At 37.0% G+C, this 24,555-nt stretch overlaps 1 protein-coding gene across 6 annotated transcripts in view; it reads left to right on the forward strand.

Moving 5' to 3' along the window:
* NEBL (nebulette) overlaps window positions 1–24,555 on the forward strand; it is a 309,240-nt gene that overhangs the window by 231,089 nt on the left and 53,596 nt on the right. For 3 of the 6 annotated variants that reach the window (XM_080382347.1, XM_080382348.1, XM_080382346.1), the window contains 12 exons: window positions 536–643; window positions 2,191–2,295; window positions 6,786–6,893; window positions 7,849–7,959; window positions 10,935–11,045; window positions 13,293–13,403; window positions 14,070–14,180; window positions 14,419–14,529; window positions 15,031–15,135; window positions 18,278–18,370; window positions 23,230–23,322; window positions 23,711–23,802. The exons of the other annotated variants lie outside the window; for them this stretch is intronic. In XM_080382347.1, the coding sequence (XP_080238473.1) occupies window positions 536–643; window positions 2,191–2,295; window positions 6,786–6,893; window positions 7,849–7,959; window positions 10,935–11,045; window positions 13,293–13,403; window positions 14,070–14,180; window positions 14,419–14,529; window positions 15,031–15,135; window positions 18,278–18,370; window positions 23,230–23,322; window positions 23,711–23,802 (1,259 nt within the window). The remainder of the gene's footprint in view (window positions 1–535; window positions 644–2,190; window positions 2,296–6,785; window positions 6,894–7,848; window positions 7,960–10,934; window positions 11,046–13,292; window positions 13,404–14,069; window positions 14,181–14,418; window positions 14,530–15,030; window positions 15,136–18,277; window positions 18,371–23,229; window positions 23,323–23,710; window positions 23,803–24,555) is intronic. 6 annotated transcript variants of the gene reach the window in all.

The raw sequence follows: 24,555 nt of genomic DNA on the forward strand, positions 1-24,555 counted from the left end.
ATGTGGACATGGTGGTGGGAAGATGGGCGAGTGGGAAGTTTGATTCTGACTTCCCACTTTGAAGTGGCTGGAAAATTTGCAAGTGATTTATTTTAGAAGTTATACAATGTATTCATCGTAGAAATTGGTTTTTTTTTGTTAAAAATACAGTTTTAATGTCAATTATGATGTGAATGTTTCTTAGTGAGTAGATTATTAGTTGCTAATCAAACAGTTTTGGTTTATTTGATTACTCAGGTGAGTCATATGGTTTTGTTTCTGTTTCCTTTTTATAAACCCTTTAGCACTAGTAATTTCATACAACAATCTTAAAATTATTATTTTTATTTTAGTAAAATGCTGATAAACAAAACTTACTTTGAAGCCAGCACAAGACAATCACGGGGTGGCTAAACTGAGCTTCTTTAAACATCTTCATTGTTTAAAGATTTATGGATAAGGTAGTTTCTCTTAATAAGCTCCTTTGTAGCGTGACTTCTCTGTGCCTTCTTTAAGTGCTACACGTTAATATTAGATATGTTTGTTCTGGTGGAAGGTGAAATACAAAGAGCAGTTCAGTAAGGAAATGAAGAACCACCGGTACAATCCTCTTGACAGTGCTTCCTTCAAGCAAGCACGGATTGCATCCACGTTGGCAAGCGATGTAAGTGAATTCAGTTTGTATTTTATGTGCATTTACATCCTGAAAAACCTAACATTTTTTCTCAAAAAGAATTTATTTTCCCACCTGAAGAATTACTTTGAGCAGCAGTATCTGCTATACAGTGTGTCTGTATAGCAGGTACTGCACATTACCTATTTCTTCCTCTGCTTCTGACGAAGACCTTCTCCAAGGGCCTGCAGAGTTTTTCATAACCATTTTGGATGACATTCATCTCGCTTAAATTTCTGTGACAAAAGGTATGACTGCTCACTCTGAGCTATTGGCCTTGTACTCAGTCCCTTTGTATTCGGGGAAGAAATAAACAGCTCTAGCGGGCAGTTCTTCTGACCTGTTGTAGATGCCTGTCTTTAGAGGAACGAAGTGCTGGCATTTCTCCAGTGGCTGTAAAAAGAGGTTACATGAACAGCTCAGATTTGGATGTCTGTCTTTTAGACTTTGTTTTGCCAGTTGATCTTCTGAATGGTATTACAAAGTGCAGCAGTCACTAGATTCAGTAATGGGTGCCTGCTCCTGGAGCCAAATTGGCAAAAACATGTATTGAGTGATAATGCTGTTGGGATGATGTATTTAACAGTGTGTCTAATGCTAAAAACGTGGGGTCTTCTTTAAGGCCATGATCCCAGGTAGTCAGGAGACAAGCCTTCTTTCTTTAGTCCAGCATTTCCCAAGTGTGGGGCACCACCCAACGGGAACAGGAGAGATTGGCTCTGGGAGAGGTCCAAGAGTGTATGTAATTGTTTCCAAAATCCAAATGCTTAGTAAAAAAATTCACTGAACTACTTATTATTAAGAGATAAGCAATTGAGCATTGTTGATTTGAAGTTTGCCTAAATCACGTGAAGAACACAATGCGTATTTGGAGGTAACTAAAGGTATTGGTTTAAAAGATTTGTCATCCAAGATAGGTAAGGTGGCTGGTTTTCTTCCTGTAAATATGGACATCCAGCTATGAGAAGTATGGAAAATCGTACTATAGCTGATAGGAAGTTATCTTCTGCTACTTCATTAAGTGATTTTCTTTTGCCTTTGGTGACTATATTGCTTGTCTTTGCTGAAAGCAATCTGTATTAAATAAAATATCCAGGAGCACTTCCCTTGAACTATTTTATATACAACTTTTTTATTTAGACAGTGTAATTCTTGAGTCAAGAGGAAAAGAACAAGAATCAACAGTGTTTAAAATGAGTAAACTCACTCTTGATTTAAATTTTTGGGGTTGGGAGGGAGAAGAAAAAAAGAAAAAAATATTAATTCCTTTCTAGTCTGAAAAGTCATACAAAGTGTGATTTTTGTTGTGTCTTTTTTGAGGAAAAGTTTGACTGGTTTCCATATACTTGCTCAGCAGAATGAATCCTTTATTTTTTCCTTTTCTTCCAAATAATAGTAAATGAGTACCATCTAGTGGCTGGTAGAGATTGTTCAGGCAAGCGCTTAGCGCTTTCTGTTTCTGGACGGCCACACTGTAATACAAAGCTGTGAATTATTTTGTTAATCTTTGTTGTATGTAACCTGAATTCTCTTTCCAGGTGAATTACAAGAAAGATTTGGAAAGCCTACACGAACCAACCTCTGATCTACCAAACCTGCTATATTTAAACCATGCTTTAAATATCAGCAAAATGCATAGTGATGTAAGTTGACTTTGTAAGAATGATCTGAAAAATATATGTAGTAAGGAATGTAGTATGTATAGTCATTGTAGAATACATACATTTTTAGTACTTGCTTCATGGTCTCATGTAGTAGATAGTAGTGTTGTAACCACAGTAGTTGAGGGATGTAGTGAATTAAAAAGGGCTTTTAGGGCGAGAGGTTTCAGTTACTAGTACAACTAATACACTGGATAAGAATCACACAGACTTCTGGTACTTGAGCGTTTCTTCTTACATGTCTGAATCCTTGCCTGTTTATTCCTTTGGTCTGATACTGCTCTCCTTGCAACTCTCATTTTGCGTAAGACCTTACTGCTTTCATCTGCAAGTCTCTGTACAGAAGTGACCATTATGCTAGTTTAATATTTGGACTTCTGCCGTAAACAGCCTCCCGAGTGCTAGCTTCCCTTAGAGCTTCTCTGTCTAAACCATTTTTCCCTTCCTAAATGTCTGAGGCTTCCTACACTGGGTCAGGTAACAGTCACACGCTGTTCTGCCATGTAACAAGTCATGCCCCTTGATGGGGCTGCCGGTCTGACGTAAGATGGCGATGGGGGCTGAAATAGAGAGGAAGAGATAGGAACCCTCTGGTGCCAGTGAAATACTGAAGCTTCTCTCCTATTTCAAGAGCACCTATGCTACATATACCAATACTGGTAGGCTGGGTAGCTGCATTTGTCGTTTTTTACTCCAGAAACCACGGAAGGGTCGCAGAACTGCTGTGGAAAGGTGTGAGTGGGTGGTGTTGGGAAGGAAGGTTGCTCATGGTTGGCAGGAGGTGAGTGCTTCACACACAAATGACTAGGAGCTGTAATGACTAGGAGTATACTGGGTCATCTTCTGAGTCAGTGCCTACTTGTGGAAGCTTATGTTTAAAATAATCAGAATAATCCCATCCTTTCCATCTGTACTTGGTTTTTGTGGTGCTCTTTGGTGGTGTTTTTTTATCTGTCTCACTCCGATACGGGAAGCTAACACTGATTATCCTCTTTTGTATGGGTAATAAATGACTTGATAGCTTTCAATCCCTGCATTCTACATGTGCATTTTTGCCTAATTCTAGTTGCCTTCGATGCAAGGTAAGATTGGTGTTCTTCTTACTGATTAAACAAACACCCTCAGGATGAACTTCATCAATTTGTCATCTTATCTCCAATGAGACAGAAACTTGGACTTCCCCTTAAGGCTTCTTGCAAAATTTCTTTCTTTCTAATGCCCAGGAAAAGTTGATTCATATTGTCTATGCTATCTTCTGAGGACTCTGTAAATACTAACTCTGATTTTTGCATTGTCCAGATGCTGGTGTATATTTTTTCCTGCTGTTAGCAGGAGGAAGAATGCTTTGCCAACCCCTAAGAGCTCCACTACCTATTTGTCTTCTGCAGAAATCCCATTTTCAAAATCCTTCTCAGATGTGGCCTCCCCATGTGATCTCTTTGATTTTAACATGGCTTACTCCCCTGCCTTTCTCCATGCTTTCCAATACCACCTTTGTGTTCTCCTCCTTGTCTCTCCACAGCTCATACCACAACTTTCTTGAAGTCTGCTTCCACTGTATGAAACAGTCTTCCTGGCTGTGCTGTTAACTGATTTCCAAAGAGTGATATTACAGTCTGGGGTTTTTTACCTCTGAAACACTTCTTGCTTCTTGCTAATTGCCCAATTTTGTGTTGCCCTGTAGTAAACCTTTCTCCCTTATACTTCATGCTTCTTTTCATCTTTTGTGTAACATAACTACACCTGCCCTGGTGTGACACATTGGAACCTGTATGATTAATTAAACTTGTAAACTAATATGGTTGATTGAACTGGTTTGCTGATTGACCTAGAGTCTAGAAGTGTGTGCAGCTTTACGAAACACATACACTATAATACCAATGCAAAGCTGGTATACAAGTGAGCTTTTATGGGAATAAGTTCCAATAGGTAAGAGGAAAGCTTGAAGGACATGTTTGTGGGACACAAACAGACTGTTTTGGACAGGTCGAACTCGTCATATTTGTATTATTTTGATAAGGAAAAGAGTTCACAAGGTGGAACTTGCCCCTCATATAGTATTGTCCTGGTTTTGGCTGGCATACAGTTAATTTTCTGCCTAGTAGCTGACATGGTGCTGTGTTTTGCATTTAGAATAATGTTGATAACATATTGATGTTTTAGTTGTTGCTGGGCAATGCTTACACTGAGGAGGCTGGGGGTGCACAAGATGCTGGGAGGGGACACAGCTGACCCAAACTGGCCAAAGGGATATTCTGTGCCGTATGACGCCATGCTCAGCACATAGACTAGGGGGAAAGCTGCTTGCATCAGTTGGCTGATGGCGAGCAATTGTTTTTCTTTTGCATAATTTGTTTTTCTTGGGTTTTATTTCACTCTGTTTGTTATTTTCCTTCTCATTAAAATTTCTTACCTATTTTATTTTATTTTATTTTTTCAATTATTAAGCTGTTCTTATCTCAACCCATAATTTTTTTTTACTTTTACCCATCCAATTCTCTCCCATATCCCATCAGGGAGGGGGTGAGCAAGCGGCTCTGTGGTGTTCAGTTGCTGGCTGGGGTTAAATCATGACAGGTTTACATGTAATTCTCTTTGACATGAACTATGGAGACATGACATTTTAAACTTTGATACATGAACAACAGCGAGTTTATATTTTTGTGCATTTAAAATCTGTCCCTATTGTGGAGTCTTTGAGATGCTAAGGAGCTACAGACTAAAAAATCAGGAACTTGAATATGTTTCATTTTATGGAATTGGGTGAATAGGTAGGCCTTAAGAGACTGAATCTGGTGCCTGTAGTTTAGTGTAGCAAAAGGTTCTGCGATTTACCTAATTTAATTTTATAGAATTATTATTTAAGAAAATAGTTGAGGAATGGAGTAGAAGTATGAAATCAGTAGCTGTAGATGGAGGTAATTATAATTTGTTTCCACTACAGAACTAATTTTGTTGTGTGACGCTTACAATTGTTTCCACTAGGAGGCAAACCCAGACCATCATATGTGTTTCTTTGCACTTCAAATGTAAATAATAATGTTTATTTTCTAGTGAATGTGAACATTTGACTTTTGGATGTGCAGGACAAGCATTTGCTCTAGGAACTTTTAAAAGTTATTTTTGTATCATATCCTTTCTTTCATTTCATCACAGTATGTTAAATTCAAATGTAGTGGTAGAACTCCTTAGTTGGGAGCCCTAAAATACAGTTTCTTTTATGCTGTTTCTACCATAGTTATTTTAAATGGTATTTGCACTGGAAAACCTTCTGAATATTGTTTGTGAAAACGTTCTTGGATATTTTTTGTTTCGATATGTATATAAGAAAACTTTTAAGCAAAGCACGGGCTTTTATCATTACACACTGGATACAGCTGAACAAATCCATCACGAAGAAAATGCAGCGCTTCAAAGTCAGATGTGTGCAATCATAAATACATCTTGCAAGGAGAAGAATGCAGGATTCTAACAGTGATTAAATCAGGCACGAAACAGCATGACAGGTCACAGTGGTGCACAATGCATATTCAATCAGAAACCCTATGAGGAGAGAGGAGAGTGTTTTTGCAGGACTCAAACTTAGTGGAGAAACCTAATAGGGAAGGAGATTCTTAACACTTTTCTCCAATTCAGACATCACTATTTTTGAAGAGACAAATAAAATGACATTACTCATTCTGAAAATTGTATTTTGATTTGTAGCTGTTTGCTTTCCGTCACGGCTTGTGTAAAATATCGCATCATACCCCACACTGGTTAAGTAACATGTTTGCCAGTCTTAATCAAAAGAGTATGAATGAGTGAATTCAGAAGGCTTCTCCAGGTTTCCAAAATGTATTTGTTTTATGAGTTAGCAGAAAGTTACATGTTGGTGTCTTAACCTTGTGTCCTTCAAGGTGATTTTGCCACTAGCTTTAAGGTCATGGTCACTGGTAGCTGTGAGGGGAATGTTGGTGCAAGGCTGGGCACTACTGAGGCAGTAGTTTTCCTTCCCTTTTCCCTCCCACAGGTACAAACAAAAGTGCCTTTCAGAATGTGCTCCTGAGCCTGCAAGAAAGACCTGTGGGGCCTGGCTCTGTAACAGGTTTTGTTGTTGTTACAGTAAATGTGTTGTTTAATGGAAACATGACAGGGGATGATATTAAAAAGTTGCCAACTGTTCAGACATAGGTCATTCAGCCAAAATCATGTGATTAGTTTAAGAGTTCTCGCTGATGCTCCTCACTCCTGGTGTCTTCAAAGTTCACCATTTTTAGGTCTGACATTTGGAAGCAAAGGAATAAATGACTCCAGAAATAATCTCCTTGTCCAGCTGCCCTTGTTTCTCTGATAGGTTGTATTTGGGAGGAGTCTTCCAAGTCAAAACCTCTAAGGAGTATGGCTAAAACCAGGATTTGTCTGTCACTATGGCAAGCTATCAGTTCTCACATTCTTTCAGCTGTTAACAGCCTTTATTTTCATTTTCCTAGGTCAAGTACAAAGAGAATTATGAAAAATCTAAAGGCAGATCTATGCTGGAGTTTGTGGATACACCAATGTATCAAGTTTCAAAGGAGGCTCAAAAGATGCAAAGTGAGGTTAGTAAAAATGTGTGCTTGAACTAGTAAAATTTAGATCAACAGAGCAGCTAACAGACGTATTCAGATTAAGAAAACGGATGGAGCAGATTATAAAGGTTTTATAAACTGAGGATATGATAGGATTAGCACTGAGTAGTTCTCTTCGCTGTTCTGTAGCTCGGTTCTTCTTTCAAATTTCTTTTTTCTCAAAAGGCCATTGGTGCTAACACTAGGCAGAGATTGTATGTAGCATCATTTAATTGCAAATATGCTCAAGAGGTCATGTACTAACTTCTTTACCTTTTGCCTTTAATTCTGTCTTTAATAAGGGAGGGTTCTCAGGTGGGAGCAAGTGAAGCCACAAAGCCCAGTCCCACCCTGTGCCTTAACTGAAATGTGCTCCTGCTGAACAGCCTGGAGATCTCAGTAAGGGGGAAGGACTGTTCCCAGGCTCCAGAACAGCACTGGCTGTCCTACGTCAGGCCATATTTTTCTAACTTTTTAACAAAAAAAATGCCAATGGTGGATGTTTCATGACCTCCCAAGCAATCTAGTCCAGTGCTTCACCATCCATCCTGAGAGAGAATTTCCCTGTCTTCCTTGCTGCAGTTTGATTCCATTATTTTTGCTGTGTGTCATGGAAAACAGATGGTTTCATCCTTTTGGTACAAACTTTTATGTGTTTATAACCACTACCTTGTGTGCCATTTGTTTTCTCTTACCAAGCAAATAGTTTCTTTCATAGATCAGGTTAAACATTTTCTTTGGAAATACCATACATATGTATTTTTATCTAAATTGTGCATGTCTTGTACAGATAATCTAGGTAATGAAATGAGTATTAAAGTTGTTGATTAATGTGGAAACTAATTTATGGCATGGCTTATTTCTGGGTCTGTTTACAGTGTTCTTTCTGAAATATGCTTGGAAATGCATGTGCATATACCGCTAATTGTTGGTTTTGCTTCAACAGAAAATGTATCGCAAAGATTTTGAAGAAGACATCAAGGGAAGACCCTCAATGGATTTAGACAAGACCCCAGAGTTCTTGCATATAAAACAAGTCACTAACCTTCTGAAAGAGGTATTGGATTTTTTTTGTGTGTCTGTGTTTTGTGAAGTTGTAAATGAGCAATAAGCAGCATCACTACAAAGCTACCAAGTACTGAACAACTTAAACTTGGTAGCTAAATACAAAAGTGACTTCATAAGTAAAAATTACTGCGTGTCATTTTATATTCTTAATAGTCCTGCAGTAAGAATTGATACTTTTTGAAGTTTCCCTATGAACGTAAGGGTGTGATAAAGAGTAGCATACCTGAACCAGAAACACAGAGTTAAATCAGGTGATTCCACAGAAAATGGATCACTGGTGGGACATTCCCTCTGAGGGCCTCAGTTGTGGAATGTATTCTTCCCCTGGACTCAGCCCAGATTTGGTGACCTTTCAGGCATGCTGCAAAAGACATCTGTTTTGGAGAGGACCTAGAGTTTTCTTTCCAGATAGATGGAGGAGTGGAAAGGAGGATTTCTGTTGGTGGCCAGATGGCAGTTTTTCCTTTTGAGTAATTATTTCAGGTTTATGATAGTCTGTTGTCATGATGCCTCGAGCTGTGTGCAGTTACTTTTAACTAATTTAATTGAAATTGAAATAATTACCTATCATATGTGTTATAGATGAAAATAAAGAATTGATTGAAATAATTGCCTATCATACATGTTATAGATGAAAATAAAGAATACCAAAATTCCATAATACAGCCGTGATATTACATAATCTGCATTAAGCAAATTTTGCTAGAAGGTGCAGGTTTTCTGTATGGCCGCTGTTTCTTTAAGATTTGTCTATGTTCTTCAGTTGTATGATATGGCAGTATAAATTATGTATGATACATGTGGCCGTATAAATTAAATAATTTTTTTCCATAACTGAGGATCCTTCTATCTTTAGAGTTTTTGTATTATTATTCAAAACTGTTTTCATGTTGTGTTTTAGTATTGGTTGGTTCTATAGATTAGGCATACTATTTGACCAGATTTAGAAGTAAATGTGTCAGCAAAATTCATAGTTAGAAATACCAGAGCTGCTACGTATCCTCCATTTGAATTTGGAGCCAACAGTACTTTATTTGTATTTGTTGTATTAAAAATTGATGTTTTTGCTGTGGCCCAGATGAACAAATTGAGGATTCTAGAATTAAAAACCCTCAAAGCTTGTTCCTTTCCTTGTTCTTTAAACAATTTATGCTAGTCTATGCTAGATTTCATATGCATAAAGAAAATATTTTCTTTTCAGGTATTTCTTTATTATTCATCCTCTAATAAATAATTTATTCTGATAAGCCTTGGCTGTCAGGTAGACAAGTCTCAAGATGGATCTAGTTTGTGCAGTATCGTTCTGTGCATACATGTCTCATACATGCCTACTGACTAGGGGAAAATGCAAATGCTTGCATTTCATTGAGTTAGTCTTGCTGCATGCTGAATGTCCACAGAAGTTATTAGTGCATGCATAGTTGCAGCTGTAAATGTTCATTGAAAATTTTGATGTAACTTCCCTCCATAGTACTACATGCATTAAGATGTTCCCTAATTCTTACCTCCTCAAGTTTTATGACTCATTACTTAGGGAGTAAACCATGCTAGTAAGCCACAGGGGAAGAACATGAGAAAACGGAAATGGTATTTTAATTTATACCTGCATGAATTTCATATTATTTTGTATCCATATTCAAGGAACAGATTCCAAACCCAAAGATTACATAGGTCAAATGAATTATTATTTTTCAAGATTCAGCAAAATGATGTATATCTTCATAGTCAAGGATGTATCTCAGAATTTTTGCATGAAGGTTCATAATGAACTTCAAATAGATACTGCATGAAACAAGAAGGAGATCCTGGAGTTATTAAAAAATGAATTATTTGTTCAATTACTTTTTTGTTTTTTTTTTTAATATTTATTGTCAGCTGTGTTCCATCTTATTCTGTTGCCTTCCCACTCTAGAGAATTCTGCAAATATTTCACATTTTGTAACAATAAGGACTTTCTTCTCTGGAACCGCATTCAAACTGTTTCAGAAAAGATAGCTGAATTTAATAATTCTAAATCAATAGAAGTTGTTTCCTGCTTGTTGCAGGGTATACTTCTAATGATCAAGAGAAGCTTCTTTAATAATACCTGGTTTCCTTTTGTTTAAATATAGAGCTTACAAGAGAAAAAGGTGCTCACTGCTGCTTATGAAATTTAATACATGATTAGAAATATTAATTCATGTCTATATAAATTCTTCTGAAAAATAATTTCTTTGATTTTGTTCTAGTTCTTTTTCTTAAAAAAGCTTAGCCTTAATCTGGAGATGGGAAGAACAATTAAAAATCCTTACAAAACTTAAAGATCTTGAACCTCAATAGGCTTACATCAGCTCTCTAGGAAATGGGAAGAAGAAGAGCCAAATGGCCAGGGGCGGGTTCTACTGTGCTTTTAATTTTGTACTGAACGTTTGAGTACATTGGAGGCTGCACTTGCTACATGTTGACAGATCACATCAATCCAGTGTCTGAGGGGCACAGAAGTTATATGGTAGGAATTATTCCTTCTACATTATAATTTATCAAGCAGTTGTTTTAACAGGTCTTTATTATAGCATTCAAGGCATCTGTCCTGGCTGTGGTGCCATTAGTGGAACACAGGTGAAAACTGCAGCACAGCATATGTTAGTCTATAAAAACAAATGCCACTGCAGTTAAAATGTCTGTAGAGAGGCAGCCAAGGCCCCTAAACATTGTGCTGGCACCGTATAGGAAAGGACTTTTTCAAGAGCACAACAGGAAAATACATGACTACATTAAAACCTTTTTCACTTTTTCAACATTGTACCTTTTGATTTCATAATTTCCAATTCTGTTTTAACTCTGAAACTTGTACTAATTCATATTTCATATAAATTTCAAAAAAACCTTTCAGACATTTAATAAGTGGCATTTCTTGTAAAGATCTTGTGCACAATATTAAGTGGAGAAATTCTCTCTCTCTCTCCCCACCCCTTCCCCCCCTAGAAGGAGTATAGAAAAGATTTGGAAGAAGGGATGAAAGGAAAAGGAATGACAGTGTTTGAAGATACACCAGATTTCATTAGAGTGAAAAATGCAGCTGAGATCCTAAATGAGGTATGTTATGCAAGTCAAGGTTATTAATGTCACGAAAGATTCACTCTTTATGTTATACTTGACTGAAAATATTAATTTTTTTTTTTTACATAATCTGCAATGAAATATGTAAGTATTGAAACGAAGGCTGTTTTTGTTTTGCTTTAAGAATATAGAAATGCTCTGGAAAGAAAACAATTTATGACAAATATTTAGACTTTCAGGCAATTAAAAGGTCAATGGGAATTGTTAATGGGGTCCGTAGATACACCATTTAAAACGGTTCATTTTCCCATCTATTTATTCATTCAGCTAGTATAATTAATACTGTAATGGAAAAGAGTTGACCTGTTAATGGGCTTATAAAGAAAAGCCAATGAAATAATCTCGAGGTTTTTGGAATCATGTACCTGATATCTGAAAATAAATACTGGTAATGACTGCCAGGCATCTTGGGAAGATCTTTTATCCAAACAAACTATCCTACTTGTGAAAACCTTTTTCCAAAAGTAGGGTTGTTCCTGAAGAAAGCGATTTTCTTGAGGTTGTGGTTCATCCAATGCAAACAGACAGGTGGAGACTCCTTCTAGATTCTATTTTTATAACTGAAGTTTGGTATTAACTATGTTGGTCTAAGTTGCTCTGGAGGTTACATGGAAGCAAGTAAGTATGCAATCTACTCCCATTGAACGGCTGGGAGTGGACGTGGAAGACTCCTTGATCTGTGTACTGTCTCTTGAAGACCATCCTGAGGAACTCGTGTGCTCGGCAGGCCTGTGTGCCCAGCAGGGTTGCAAGCTCCCAGTGCTGGCGCATCTGCAGCTCCTGTGGATGGGCTTGCACAGGCTGCCTGGGAAGCAGCAGTGGGGCTGAAGGCTGTGGGGAGGGAAGAGGGAAGACAAAGCTTGTGCTGCCCTTCATGCCTTTGGGAAGCCATTCTTTCAGAGTAATTATTTTATATTGGTATAATATGTGTTTCTAGATATATATATATGTGTGTGTGTGTGTTTATTTGCACACATGCACATACATAGTTGTAAGAACCAGAGGGAATGCCATGCACAGGGCCAATCTGACCACTGTAAAGAAGTGTAGAAATGCATATCTGTAATTCTCAGGATTATCTTTTCCTTGGTGTTCTACACGATATCGAAGTTGGGAGGAAACATCTGCCATTCCACCTTTAGCAGACGTAAGTGAGGGATGATGTCTTCTCACAGGTTAATGTCTACTTTTTGCAAAAAACTATGGTTTGTAAAGTAGAGAGTTGTTTTATCATGTTTATTTCTACATCAGAGTGAGACAGAGATGAAAGACTGAAAGTCTTTTTGCTCTTGTTCTTGTAAGTGATCAGACCATTGTATTGAGTTGAAAAATATTTTCCTTCTTTTTTCTAAGTAATGTACAACCAAAAAAATAATTAACAAACAAGAAAAGCAAGACTAATTTTTTATTTTTATGCATTTATTTGGAAAAAGATCAACACATTTTCCACAGGCAGAGATAAACTAGAATAAAAAAAGAGTGATTACTACTGTAGTAGCACTGCCTAAGAATCTTTTAATTTTTTATTAAAAAAAAAGTACAACTATTTTATACAATATTTCAGTATTACATTTTAATATAATTTGCTGATGAACAAGAAATATATCCTTGCTTGGATAAGCTAAAGATAAAATATTAATTTTGTTTCCTGGTTATTGGTTATTTATAATTTATGTTGCAAGGAAAAAGCAGCAATCATATATGAGTACTGCCACTTGCCTGATGGCTGTGTTTCAGGAAAGACCTATTAAATGAATAAATTACAACTTCCTGATCTGAAAATTCACTGGAAACAATTCTGTATGGTATTAAATTTCTAACATGTAGTCTTTTCATAAATAAAATTTTTTTTTGAAAGTAAAATGTGTTTCAATTTGGCTGGCACCAAGTACCAGATTATTACATTATGTTCTGCAGAGCTAAACTTCCCCCTTACTTTAGAGGATAATTGTAGCAAGCTGTACGGACCGATTTCCTGTCACCCTCTGCCAAATAAAAGAAATTAGTGGTAGAGTTTTGTATATTCACTGTGTATCTCGTGAAGTTTTCCTCCTGTTGTTTGTTACGTATTTTCCTAAGAAAAGCTTATGAAGAGTCTTGAGAGTTGGGACTCTTGAGATTTTTGATTGAATCTAAACCTTAAAATTGGTTCTCCTGTGCAAAAATCTTACCTGTAACTCTCTGGCTATTGTGAATATAATGTACGAAGTTTTATCTTCACAGAAACAATACAAGAAAGACCTGGAAACTGAAATTAAAGGGAAGGGCATGCAAATTGGTCCAGATACTCCTGAGATAAGACGAGCCAAGAAAGCTTCTGAAATTGCAAGCATGGTCAGTACTGTACCTGGTACAAGCTGTTCCTTTGACAGAATGCAACAAATTATTGTCACTGAGAATTCCAGGTGGTGACTAGCCTAGGTAGTAGCAATGCCAGAAGTTTCCCAAATACCTAATCCATTGAGCTGCAGAGAGTCAAGAAGTTGCATAACCAGCATGTAAAGGAAAGTTAAGAATTCCCAGAACTTGGACCTTTCCATCATCTTTTGCAGGTTGTGCTTGTTCCTCATGAACCATGCCTGGCCTGGGCTGTGTTCAGTGGCTGTGGGCCCTACTGCTTTTAGGTCTAAATAGCTGCTTGGTTAGTTAGGGCCAAGTGATAAACAGAGTTGGAGATGCTAAAGCCTTATGACCCCAGTCTGGCAAAGCACAGCTGAGGGAGAAAGTCTTAACTACGTGTGTCTGTGGTTGCAGCTGCCGAAGCTGCAAAGACAGGTGGATGTGAAAGGCCACATCAGATCTGAAGTAAGCAGTCTGTTTAGCTGGTCAGCAGCTACAGCATAGGTGTCTCTGATAGATCCTACAAGGCTAATGCTGTTGAATCAAAAGTTATTTGGTGTTTTAAGAATGCTGTTCAGTGGAACCACACAGATTCAAGTAGAATCAATTTAAGAATTTGACTGTCAGACGTGTGAGTATGTCCAATGCTATTCTTTTCAGAAAGAATACAAGAAAGACCTGGAGAATGAAATTAAAGGAAAGGGAATGGGAGTGGGCACAGATACCCCTGACATCCAACGAGCCAAAAAAGCTTCTGAAATTGTAAGCCAGGTGAGTACACAATGAATCTCTCTAAGATTCCTTTGGAAATAAAACATAATTTAAAAACATAAAATCTTCTTAAACATACTTGGACTAAAAGGAATAAACAGTGCATAGTAAAAACATTAAATTAAAGGAATTGAAGAATTTATTCATAGTCTGCCCAGTGCTATCAGAATAGCTTTGAAGACAGCATGTACAAATAACTGTAGAATTAATTGCTCTTTTTCCCTTCTTTTTTCTTCAGAAAGAATATAAAAAGGATCTGGAGACTGAAATTATAGGAAAAGGGATGGAAGTTGGCCCATACACTCCTGAAATACAGCGAGTCAAAAGGGCTTCAGAAATGGCAAGTCAGGTAGGCATTAATTCAAAGGCTAAATGTTTTAATTCTGTATAACAATGAGTGCTTGACATACATTGCTCAAAATACTTTTTCTCTAGCTTTGCAGAGCCTTTAATACCCATATTAAATTAATTTACATGTAGTAAAAAGTCTTACTGTCTGATTCTTATTTGTGTTTAGGCCTGTTACACCATGCAAATTTAATTTAATTGTTTACATCTACTTGCAGGTCTTTTTATGTTATATAATGAGAAGATTATATATAACCTGACAATGAAGGGAAAATGTATAATATGTGTGAGAATAGATTGCATATGTTTTTTATATTTTTTCAGTGTGGGACACTGTCAGATGTCTCACACGGACAATGATAACAATATCATGGAGGTGAGAGATTGAAATAAACACTGTACAAGGGTGTTGGGGCTCATCAACAGTAAGCATCATTTGTTTCAGTTTGGATATTCTGAGCCCAAGAAAGCAGGAAATAAACATTTAAAAATTATTTTTCAGAAAATGTACAAAGATGAGGCAGAGAAGATGCTCTGTAACTATTCTGCTGTCCCAGACACTCCAGAGATGGAGAGAATAAAAAGTACTCAGAAAAACATCAGTTCAGTGAGTAATAGTGCTTCTTTCTTTGCAACTTTTCAGGTATTTTTCAGTTTCAATAGGCTCTCTTGTGCTGCAGCATGAAGTAGGGAACTTATGAGTAAACATCCTTTAAACCATTTGCATAATTTTCCTGGCAAAAGCTGTATCACTCATTTCTTTCAGTAAAAAAAATACCAAGCTTTTCTAGGTGTGACACTGTTATTTTGAATTGTTAAACCACTTACACCACCTTGCCAAGCCACAGTTATTTTTAAATGAAGATTTTATTTATTTTTATTTTTCCGTCAAGCCCCAGGAAGTACTTTATTTAAAAGGACAGAAAAAGTCTTAAGGCTTGTTACTGTGCATATAAGTTTTTTCATCTGTTTCCTATTATATGTACAGAACATCAAGATTTGGGTATAAAATCAGAACAGATCAGGTTTCATAAATACATATGTCTAATGATTTTATGTTATACTGGATCTATTTTTTAGTTTTATGCTAGATTTAAGTTTCAGTTTATCCTTAAATATAAGTTATGAGCATAGATTTCTAGAATAGCCCAGTCTGGGCTGCATTCAGTTCCATTTCCCTTTTGGGCCCATTAATTTTCTTGTTTGTAATTCTGGCTTTGCTTGTGATGTAACAGAGAAGAGAAGAAGGAGTGAATACAGCCTCCACAACTAAAGGTTGTCCAGTTAGTGTCCGGTTTTTATGGCAGACTAAGTAATACTAATAAAGCCAAGGAACTGAGAGAAAGGAATATAAGATATTTAAATATTTTTGTATTATCTGACACAGATGTTGTTCTTTAACGTAGAGATATTTTCAGCTTCTCCATCTCCGCATGAGTATAAGGTCAGTTAGTTTCTCTCAGAGGTGTTTGCCTGCAGCTTCATAGCCATAACACTGCGGCTTCACGAGGGGAGTAAGAGCCTGTGGGAGAGGAGAGAGGTTGTCTCTGAGGCTGCCCTAGGCAGTGGTCTCTCCTGTAATGTCTTCCAGCCATTACCTGCTCCTTCTCTTCCTTCGGATGAGAGCAACTTAAAGCTGTATCTCTCTAATAGAAGCTGTTGACAGGCCCACTGGCCCCAGTTTTGTTTCTTGTGATCTGCTGCCTCTAGGTTTTGAATGGTGCTCTGCTGCATGGTGTGATGGCGATTAGCACCATAACTCTGGCATCCTAACGTGCTACGCCGAAACTGTGTAACAGAGGGGTTTCAAGCTAGCCTCTCCTGATCTGCTTTCCTCCCTGCTCCAGTCTGTGGTAGCATTGATGGGAGTCCTCAAATAGGTCAGTGGGTCTGGCAGTGCCGACTCACTAACAGTTAGAGACCAGGCATATAATAACCTTCCACTACTTAATTAAGCCTTGACAAGCCTCTGACACATCTTAACCCCTTGCAGCCCTTTAGGCCAATCTGAACTTTCAGTGCCAAGACTGACAATTATCTTCTTTGTTAGTCTACTAGATAATACGAAATAAAAATATTTTGTCTTTGAGATGATTTGTATTTGCTTTATTTTGTGATCACCCTTTCTCTGTTTCTGAACTGGATCTGCCAAATGTAGGAAAGCAGTTTGTAGCTATGATTGAATTATGATTTTTTTCCTTTCTCTATGTTTTTTAATCTTTCAGCATTCTGTATAATTTAGATTATAAAGGTAAGTTACTTTTTACTAAGTTAAGACATAGCTGGGAGCAGCTCCAATGTGAAATAATCAGTGACCCCAATAGACTTCTGATTTTTGGATTTTATCTCAAGTATTTTCCTGCCTTAAGGGACAAAAAAAGTGACTAGCTCTGCAAATAAGAGCACTGCTGCTTTTAGCTCACTAGCCAATTTGGCAGAAGATTTACAATAGGATATTTACTGCACAGTCATCTTTTTCATAGAAAAATTTCTGACTCCAACATTTTTTACCATTCCCTCCTTGATAGAGGAAGAAAGTGTATTTTAGTTCAGTCCACTATGTAAATCTTTCTACCTTGTACTGACATATTGGTGCAGAAAAATGTTCAGGTTCTTACTCATCAACTGTCTCTGTTCTCACATGATAAAATAAAATTCGAAATTGTTAAAGGTTTTCTGAATATTTAAAAAATGAGTTGCAGACATAAATAACCCACTCTCTTCTAGAATATTTGCCAGTACTAGTCACCCTAAGTTACAGAGGACTTCAAGGAAGTAGGAGAAATGCATCAAGAATGATATTTGACTGTTTAAGGTTTATTGGTGGGTAAAAAAAGTTAAATAAATCTTGGTTTAAGAAAGGCAAAAATACTAAACGGTAAAGATTTATTTTATGAACTCCAGGATCAGTCTGGAAATACTTATTGGAATGGCAACAGCTGTGACACTGAATACCGAAATTCAAATAAAACTTCTTTAGGAGTTCTGCAGCATGAACTAGTGCTCCATGGTTACTTAAATTATAGACACATTTGGAATTTGTGGAGCAGTTATTTACTGTCTTTTTCAGTAACTTTGAATGATTGATTCTACTGATGCGCTTTGTGTTTTATCTTTTACTGAAACAATTGAAATAGAATTATATAAACAGCATGTGTATCTTTTCAGAAGCGAGCTTTGATTTTAGATGCAGTCCTCAGTTTTCTGGCTTGATCCAGTCAAAAATTGCGTGACTTGGATTGTAGCTCTGGCTGTCCTGGTTATTATGTCATGAATATGTCAATTTTCTAGTTTGTTAAATTAGAAATAATAATATCTGTTCACTTCTCAGAGCATTTTAAGATCTGAAGATTAAAAAACAAATTCAAATCTTGCATGTACATGCACGTTCAATTACATTGAAATGAACAGATTACTCAAGCATAAAGTTGCATTTATAAATGTCTATAGATTTTGATCTAAATTGTAGTTTTTCCAGAGTTAAAACTATTATTACAAATACTTAGAAATGTTTGAGATCAGTCTGAAGGATGATAATAGATTATGTGGGTTATAGTTGAAAAGAAACAGAATGTTGTTATAGTTATTGATAATTAGTCTGATTTATGAAATATTGAAGTATTTGCTTTCTTAGCAAGATTCATAGTCAGACCAATTTGGAACTTGGAAAATAGCCCAGCTCTTTTATGAGAACTTGTACTTGCATTGCTAACAGTCTCATAATTACTTTTTCTTTTGGGGAAATGAAGGTGTTTTATAAGAAGGAAGTAGAAGCTGGCACAGCTGTGAAAGAGACTCCAGAGACTGAAAGAGTAAAGAAAAATCAACAGAATATTAGTTCGGTAAGTGTTATTAACATTAATTATTCTTATGGGAGTAAATGGTGGTAAAGTTTTTTTTCCATCTTGTTTACTAAAAATTCTATGTTTTCGTATCACACATCTCATTCAAATGCTTCACTCTATCTAGTGTAGTTCTTCTGTGTCCAAAGGTAGAGCTTCAAATTGAAGCATCATGAAAAATAGGAAAAATATTTAATTAAGTATTTGAGGAAATAATTTTGTCTTTCAGGAGTGAGAAACATGAAATGTACTTCCTGATATGACAGACTGAACAGCAGTTTTAATTTGCAATTTAGAAGAATATCATATCACAAAAAAAGAAAATCTGTAAAGTTCCTGTAGAGTCTGCATGTATCACATAGGGGTTGGTACAGTTTGCACTTCAAGAAGAGGAAAATTACGTTCAGACTCGAGCTATGTGAAAAGGTGGAGGATTTGTGCCTCTACGTGATGATGACAAATTGATCTGTGGTTCTGATGAGACTGATTCTGAATTGATGCTTATCTATGGATGCCCAATGTCTTTGGCACTTTAATGCGCGACTGAAAATAAAACATCAAAATGAGAGTTTTCTACCAGTAGAACATATTCTTCTGATAACCATGTTGCAAAACTTGGGAAAAAGTGGAAAAGTGACTGCCAAGCAAGAAAACACTTCTAGCTGCATTTTTCACTTGCTTGGAATTTTTGTTGTGGAGTCCTCTGGGGCCATTTTTATGTTTGTGACATGACTTTTCTGATAATTAGATGATTTTTTAAAAGTAAAGCTTGAAAGTAACACATAGACATCATACTAGATTGCACTGAAATCCAAATTAGGGACTATGGACACCTCTTATACTAGGATTTCCTGATTTACTGAGTAATGTTAAATACTGCATTTGCCACCAAAGTAAGATCAGGTAGAGAATTTCCATAAAATTTTGAAAAACTCATACTTTGGAATTCTCTGCTTCATCCATCACTTTTCATCTTCTCATTCTGAGTCACAGTGCAATTTGAAGATTCAGTGGAAGCTATCGTGTCCTAGATCCTGAAATAGTGTTTCTGGTTGGGAAACTGTAGGCTTTCTTGATTTGATGGTGGAGTTTTTTTGTTGTTGTACTTTTTTATTTGTTCCCCACCGACACCCCCACCCCTGTGCAATTACGGTTTTGGGGCTTTATAGCCAGATTTGACTGGTCTAGAAAAAAACCCCTAATGTCCTGTTACCTATTTGCCAGTGACTACAGACATTTATTTTGAGGATAGACACACACACACACACACACACACAGAGGCACGTACACATATTTAGGAGTAGTCTTGCTCTCATGCTTTTTCTCAATACCTTTCAGAGTGAAATGGAAAAACAGCATAAAGTGCTCTTTCTGTTTTAGAAATCCTAAGCAGTGGTGAAGAGAGGAAAATGAAAGGTAGATCAGTATGCTAGTAAACATGCTTGAACAAAAGCATATCAGGAGAAACTCAACATGCAGTAGTGCTTAAGTGGTATAAGTAGCATGACCTTTTCCTTCCTAGTCTGTGTGTAGAGTTAGTATTTTACAAAATATAATTTATTACATGTAGTGTACCTGTGATTGCTTAAGTCTTGTATAATATTTATTAATAGCATAGAATGCCAAATTTAAGGGCAGCATGCAAGAAAGTTTTAAATTCTCTGTCAGTAAGAGGGAAATGATACTGTTCAGTAAGAGGGAAATTATGCTATGTAATTTACAGGAGTCCCAAAGGAAGGGTAAATTACACCAATTTTGGCTCCATTAGATTTAGACATTTTACACACATCTTTGAATTTAGCCAGAAGGACTTAGGACAGCTTTAAAAGTATTTGCTGAGCTAAATGAAGCTATGGAATGAATGTGAAACACATCTACAGTGCAAAAAATCCCAGAACACCAAACCATAACACTCACTGTACTACCAAACCATACAAAAAAGTCCATTGCATCATGTTCTGAAAGTGATCAGATTCTTCCAGGTGATGGATATAGGAGAGAAAGATCAGAGTGGTCTATTTTCAGATTCTAAAAAACAAGGTGGTGACAGCCAAGGAGGTTGAGTTCATCTCACTTGTGATGATTTGTTTAGAAGAAGCAGCCTCCTAAATAGTTGGAGGCAAGATCTCACAGAACTTTAAAAGCAAACATCACACCCATGGGCTGTAACTGAATCTGAACCAAGAGGCTAGAAATAACTAAGGATTTTTTTCAAAACTTGTTTATTTTGAGGGACTGGCAGGGCTGGATGCAGCATTAAGCAGGAGGCTTTTGGAGGAAGACTGTAATTGTGTTTTTGTTTGTGTGAAATCCATGAGGAAACCCCTGTGATATGTCAGTCACCACCACAAAGCTGGGGCCTGATTAAAACTCAAGCAACAGACATTTTGAACCATTTTAAGGACTAGTAGCACTGCCAATTCTTAAGCTTACCTAATAGTCTCTATTAAAAGACCCTTTTTTCCAGTGGTTTAGTACTTCTGCCAGTCCTAAACTGTCTGAACTGAAATTTTCCATTCCTGGTCTGTGCTTTGGGCTGGTTTGGTTTTATTTATTTATTTATAATTTTCAGCTAGAGCAGCTTCCAATTTTAAGCTTAGAGAAAAACAAGTTGTTTTGTCTGTTTTAAAAGATCTGGGGCTCTGCAGAGGTACCACGTCTTCAGGAGAACTGAAAATTATCTACTAAGCAACATTTGGTACAGTGGATTTGGGAATAAAGTGGCTAGGGGTGAGGAACTGAGTGTAGAAGGGCTTGGTCAAAGTGGGCAGGCCAGTTGTGGGGAAGGACAGGCAGAGCAATGTGCTCCTGTGCATAGGTGCTTCCTTCCAGAAGAGCTGAAACAGAACCCAAGGTTGTTTAGACTCATCACTCCTGTGATCAGTGTGTATTTGAGGTACCCTGGGTTAAGTATTTTCCCTTTCTTCAATGATGATGTTCATGGAGGTGATGGTTATTCTCATGGGTCTGTGCAGTCAATCTAACCAAACCACAAGGGACTTAAGATGAAGGCGCAAGAAAATATGTATATTTGTAGTTTTTTTTAAATCATGAGAAGTTGCCTCTCTAGGAGGTACCTTTAGTGAATATTATTAAGGTCACAAAGTCAATACTCAAAAGCCGGAACCTGAAGGCAAGTCCCTGTGTCTAGACCTGATGATCCATTGCCAAAGGATATGATTTTATACTTGGCCATGAGGCGGACCTGCTCTGGCTTTCCATTTTATAAACTACAGTTGAATTCTCATTTGAATGCAGGTGCTGTATGATCCCGTGTTTTTTTAAATTATGTAGCTAGATTAGCTGTTACTTGTCTGTGCTCTATAGTAAAAATAGTACTTTTACTTGTCACAATTCCCTTTTTCCTCATTTCACCGCAAAATTACTGAATTAATGTATGTGAAAAATGCAGATGCTGTAGCAAGGAGCAGCATAGAAAACTTCCTGAAGAAATCAGTAATTCTGTCAACAAAGCAGGACCTTAGACCAGTTAAAAAACCCCATCAGTCATGGTCCACATGCGAACTACTCACTGAGTAAGGGTCATTGAATATGTGTAATGAATGAGGCAGAAAACCTGTTTTTTGTAATAGATAAAGAAGTTATGAAGCACTTCAAGAGGAAAAGAATGAAGTAGTATAAAATATATTAAAAACTGTATATGGAGCACGTATGTCCAAGGGGCAAAACTAAGGTTACATTTAGGTTAATTGCATCATTTTCTGATTTTTGAGTCTTTGATTTTGCAGCCTTAAAATGTATTTAACAGAAGTTTTGTATGCCACATTAATATACAACTATACAAATTGATTCATTACACTGTTTCCTTGTTCATAAAATACTTTTCCTTCTTCGAGTCTTGCTAATGAAAAATGTTTCCAACTATTATATATCACCACACAGATAGTTTTGAATGTTTTGTGAATTTCACTGCTTTATTACCACTGTAAAGAAAAAGAAAGCATGCCATCACTGTAAAGGATGGCATGGTCTACAAGTATTGTTTATTCAATGGTGGCATAAGAGATTTGAAGCTCAATGTGCTGAGTACTGGACAGGTATTTCATAAAAGACAGTAACAAAGACAGTGCACAGATTTGTCCAAGACCCTTTTGGATAGCATATGGAAAATCAGAAAATATGGTGCCTTTCTCTTTAGTACCACGTCCACTTAACCTTAGATTTCTTTCTTATTAAGTTGAATTCCAGTTTTGGTACATATGGTGTATAACTGAAGAAATTCTAGTTCTGTTCATCTTTCAAATTGTCGAGTGTACAATATCCAAACATGCTGCTGTTTAGAAGAGAATAAATGTGGCACAAGCAACAGTAAATATCTGACAGCATCTTCAAAGGCATCATCCATCCGAACATCTGCATTCTCCCTGATGTGTCTGTGTGTGTTTTTAGAAAACTTGAAGGAGGCTTTGAAGTCATCCACACTTTCAAGAATACATCTGTGAAATGTTTCATTTATGAAATGGACTGGTAGGCTCCATAGCAAGATGATAGCAAGACCAAGTCATTGTGAGAGTGGTGCAGATCTCCAAGTAGTATATGCAGAATCCCAATTATCATGAAGATAGCCACAATTCCATGTGATGTTTATTTCCACTCTAAGAGTTCTAGGATACTAGGCTTCTTAGATGCGCTGCTGCATTGTATCAGACAAGGTGCATTGGAGACCTTAGCAGCCTGTTTCAGAAATGAAATAGAACCCTTTATTTTTAGGTCCATAACATTGATAGGTGTGGTCTAGCAGTGCAGTATGTGTAAGGGAGAGATGACAAAATATTTCTTGTGTTTTAGTGTTTGTATCTTCTTTAAATTGCTAACATTTTGTAATATTTATTGTGCAGATTAAATACAAGGAAGAAATTCAGCATGCAACAACTATTTCTGATCCACCTGAACTAAGGAGAGTTAAGGAAAACCAGAAGAATATTAGCAATGTGTGTCCCGTTTTCATTGCTTGCACACTTCTCTCTGCTGTATTAAATGTGTTTGTGCCTCAGTGAATGTCTGTGGCGTTTGTGCTAGTTCATGTTTGTCCACAAAGACTGATTTAATCAATTAATGGTAAGATGGTAACTCTTCTTCTTGCACTTTAATTAATATCAAAGAGTATGAAGTATTCCTGTTGAAGTATTAGTTGTCTGTGTCTGAAATAGAACAACTGCAAGAGGGTGAGTATTACGTATCATGTGGGAAAATGTGGGTGTTTATTAAGGAGTGGTATTTTCCATCCAAATGCAGTGTGCTCTTTAATGTTGTCTAACACACTGTTGTAGTTCTGTTACTTGGAAATCTCTGTGTAATATCTTCTGCCATGTTTGCTAGGTTCAGTACAAAGAACAGCTCTGCAAAGCTACACCTGTGAGCATCACCCCAGAGATCGAAAGAGTCAAGAGGAATCAAGAGAATGTCAGCATGGGAAGTTGCTCTCGTTTAATCCTTTGTATAATTTTTGGGTGCTGATGAGCACTAGGTTTTGCCTCCAGAAGCTGTGCCTTTTGCTAAGTTAGGTGTGGGGTCAGTAATGGAATTACTTGAAAACCCTGTTTTAGGAAACAACTGTGAAAAGTTGTTGCTTGGTTTGGGAAATGGCATGTGAAGCATCACATACTCCATTAAAGAAATGGCAGTGATATTTTGAAATGTTATTCTCTGCCTTGGATATTTGCAGGAAATCTTGACAGATTTTTTTTTTAACAGAATATCCTTTTCCAGCCTTTTTTTTTTTTTTTTTTTCCCTTTTCTTCTTATCTTTTTGAAATAGTGGCTATGGTTGTATTCAAACTCCAGCTCTCTTACCTGTCTCTTTCTGGTTCCTCAGTACCCTTTCTATCAGAGTTCAATATTTAATGTCTCACATAACCACTAGAAAGTCATACCGTTTGCGGGAGCGCAGGGAAGAAGGCAAAGGCTTTTGGAGCACGCTGCTGCCTTCCTGCATTGTTGGAGTTGTACCCTGTTAATAAGTCTTTGAGAGACCAGCCATTCTCCTCACTGGGAACAGCCATCAGCAGCCGTATTTCACGGGGCTGTAAATAGCTACGGTGTTTCCCTGCGGTGTTATCTGCTGTGTTCCCCAAATTAATTTAGAGTTACAGTTTTCAGGAATACTATCCCTCTAACCTAAGCATATGCTCTTTATTCCTGGATTTGTGTTGATAAATCTAGCT

This window comes from Falco punctatus (genome assembly GCF_963210335.1).
Source record: "Falco punctatus genome assembly, chromosome: 4".
Lineage (NCBI taxonomy): Eukaryota > Metazoa > Chordata > Aves > Falconiformes > Falconidae > Falco > Falco punctatus.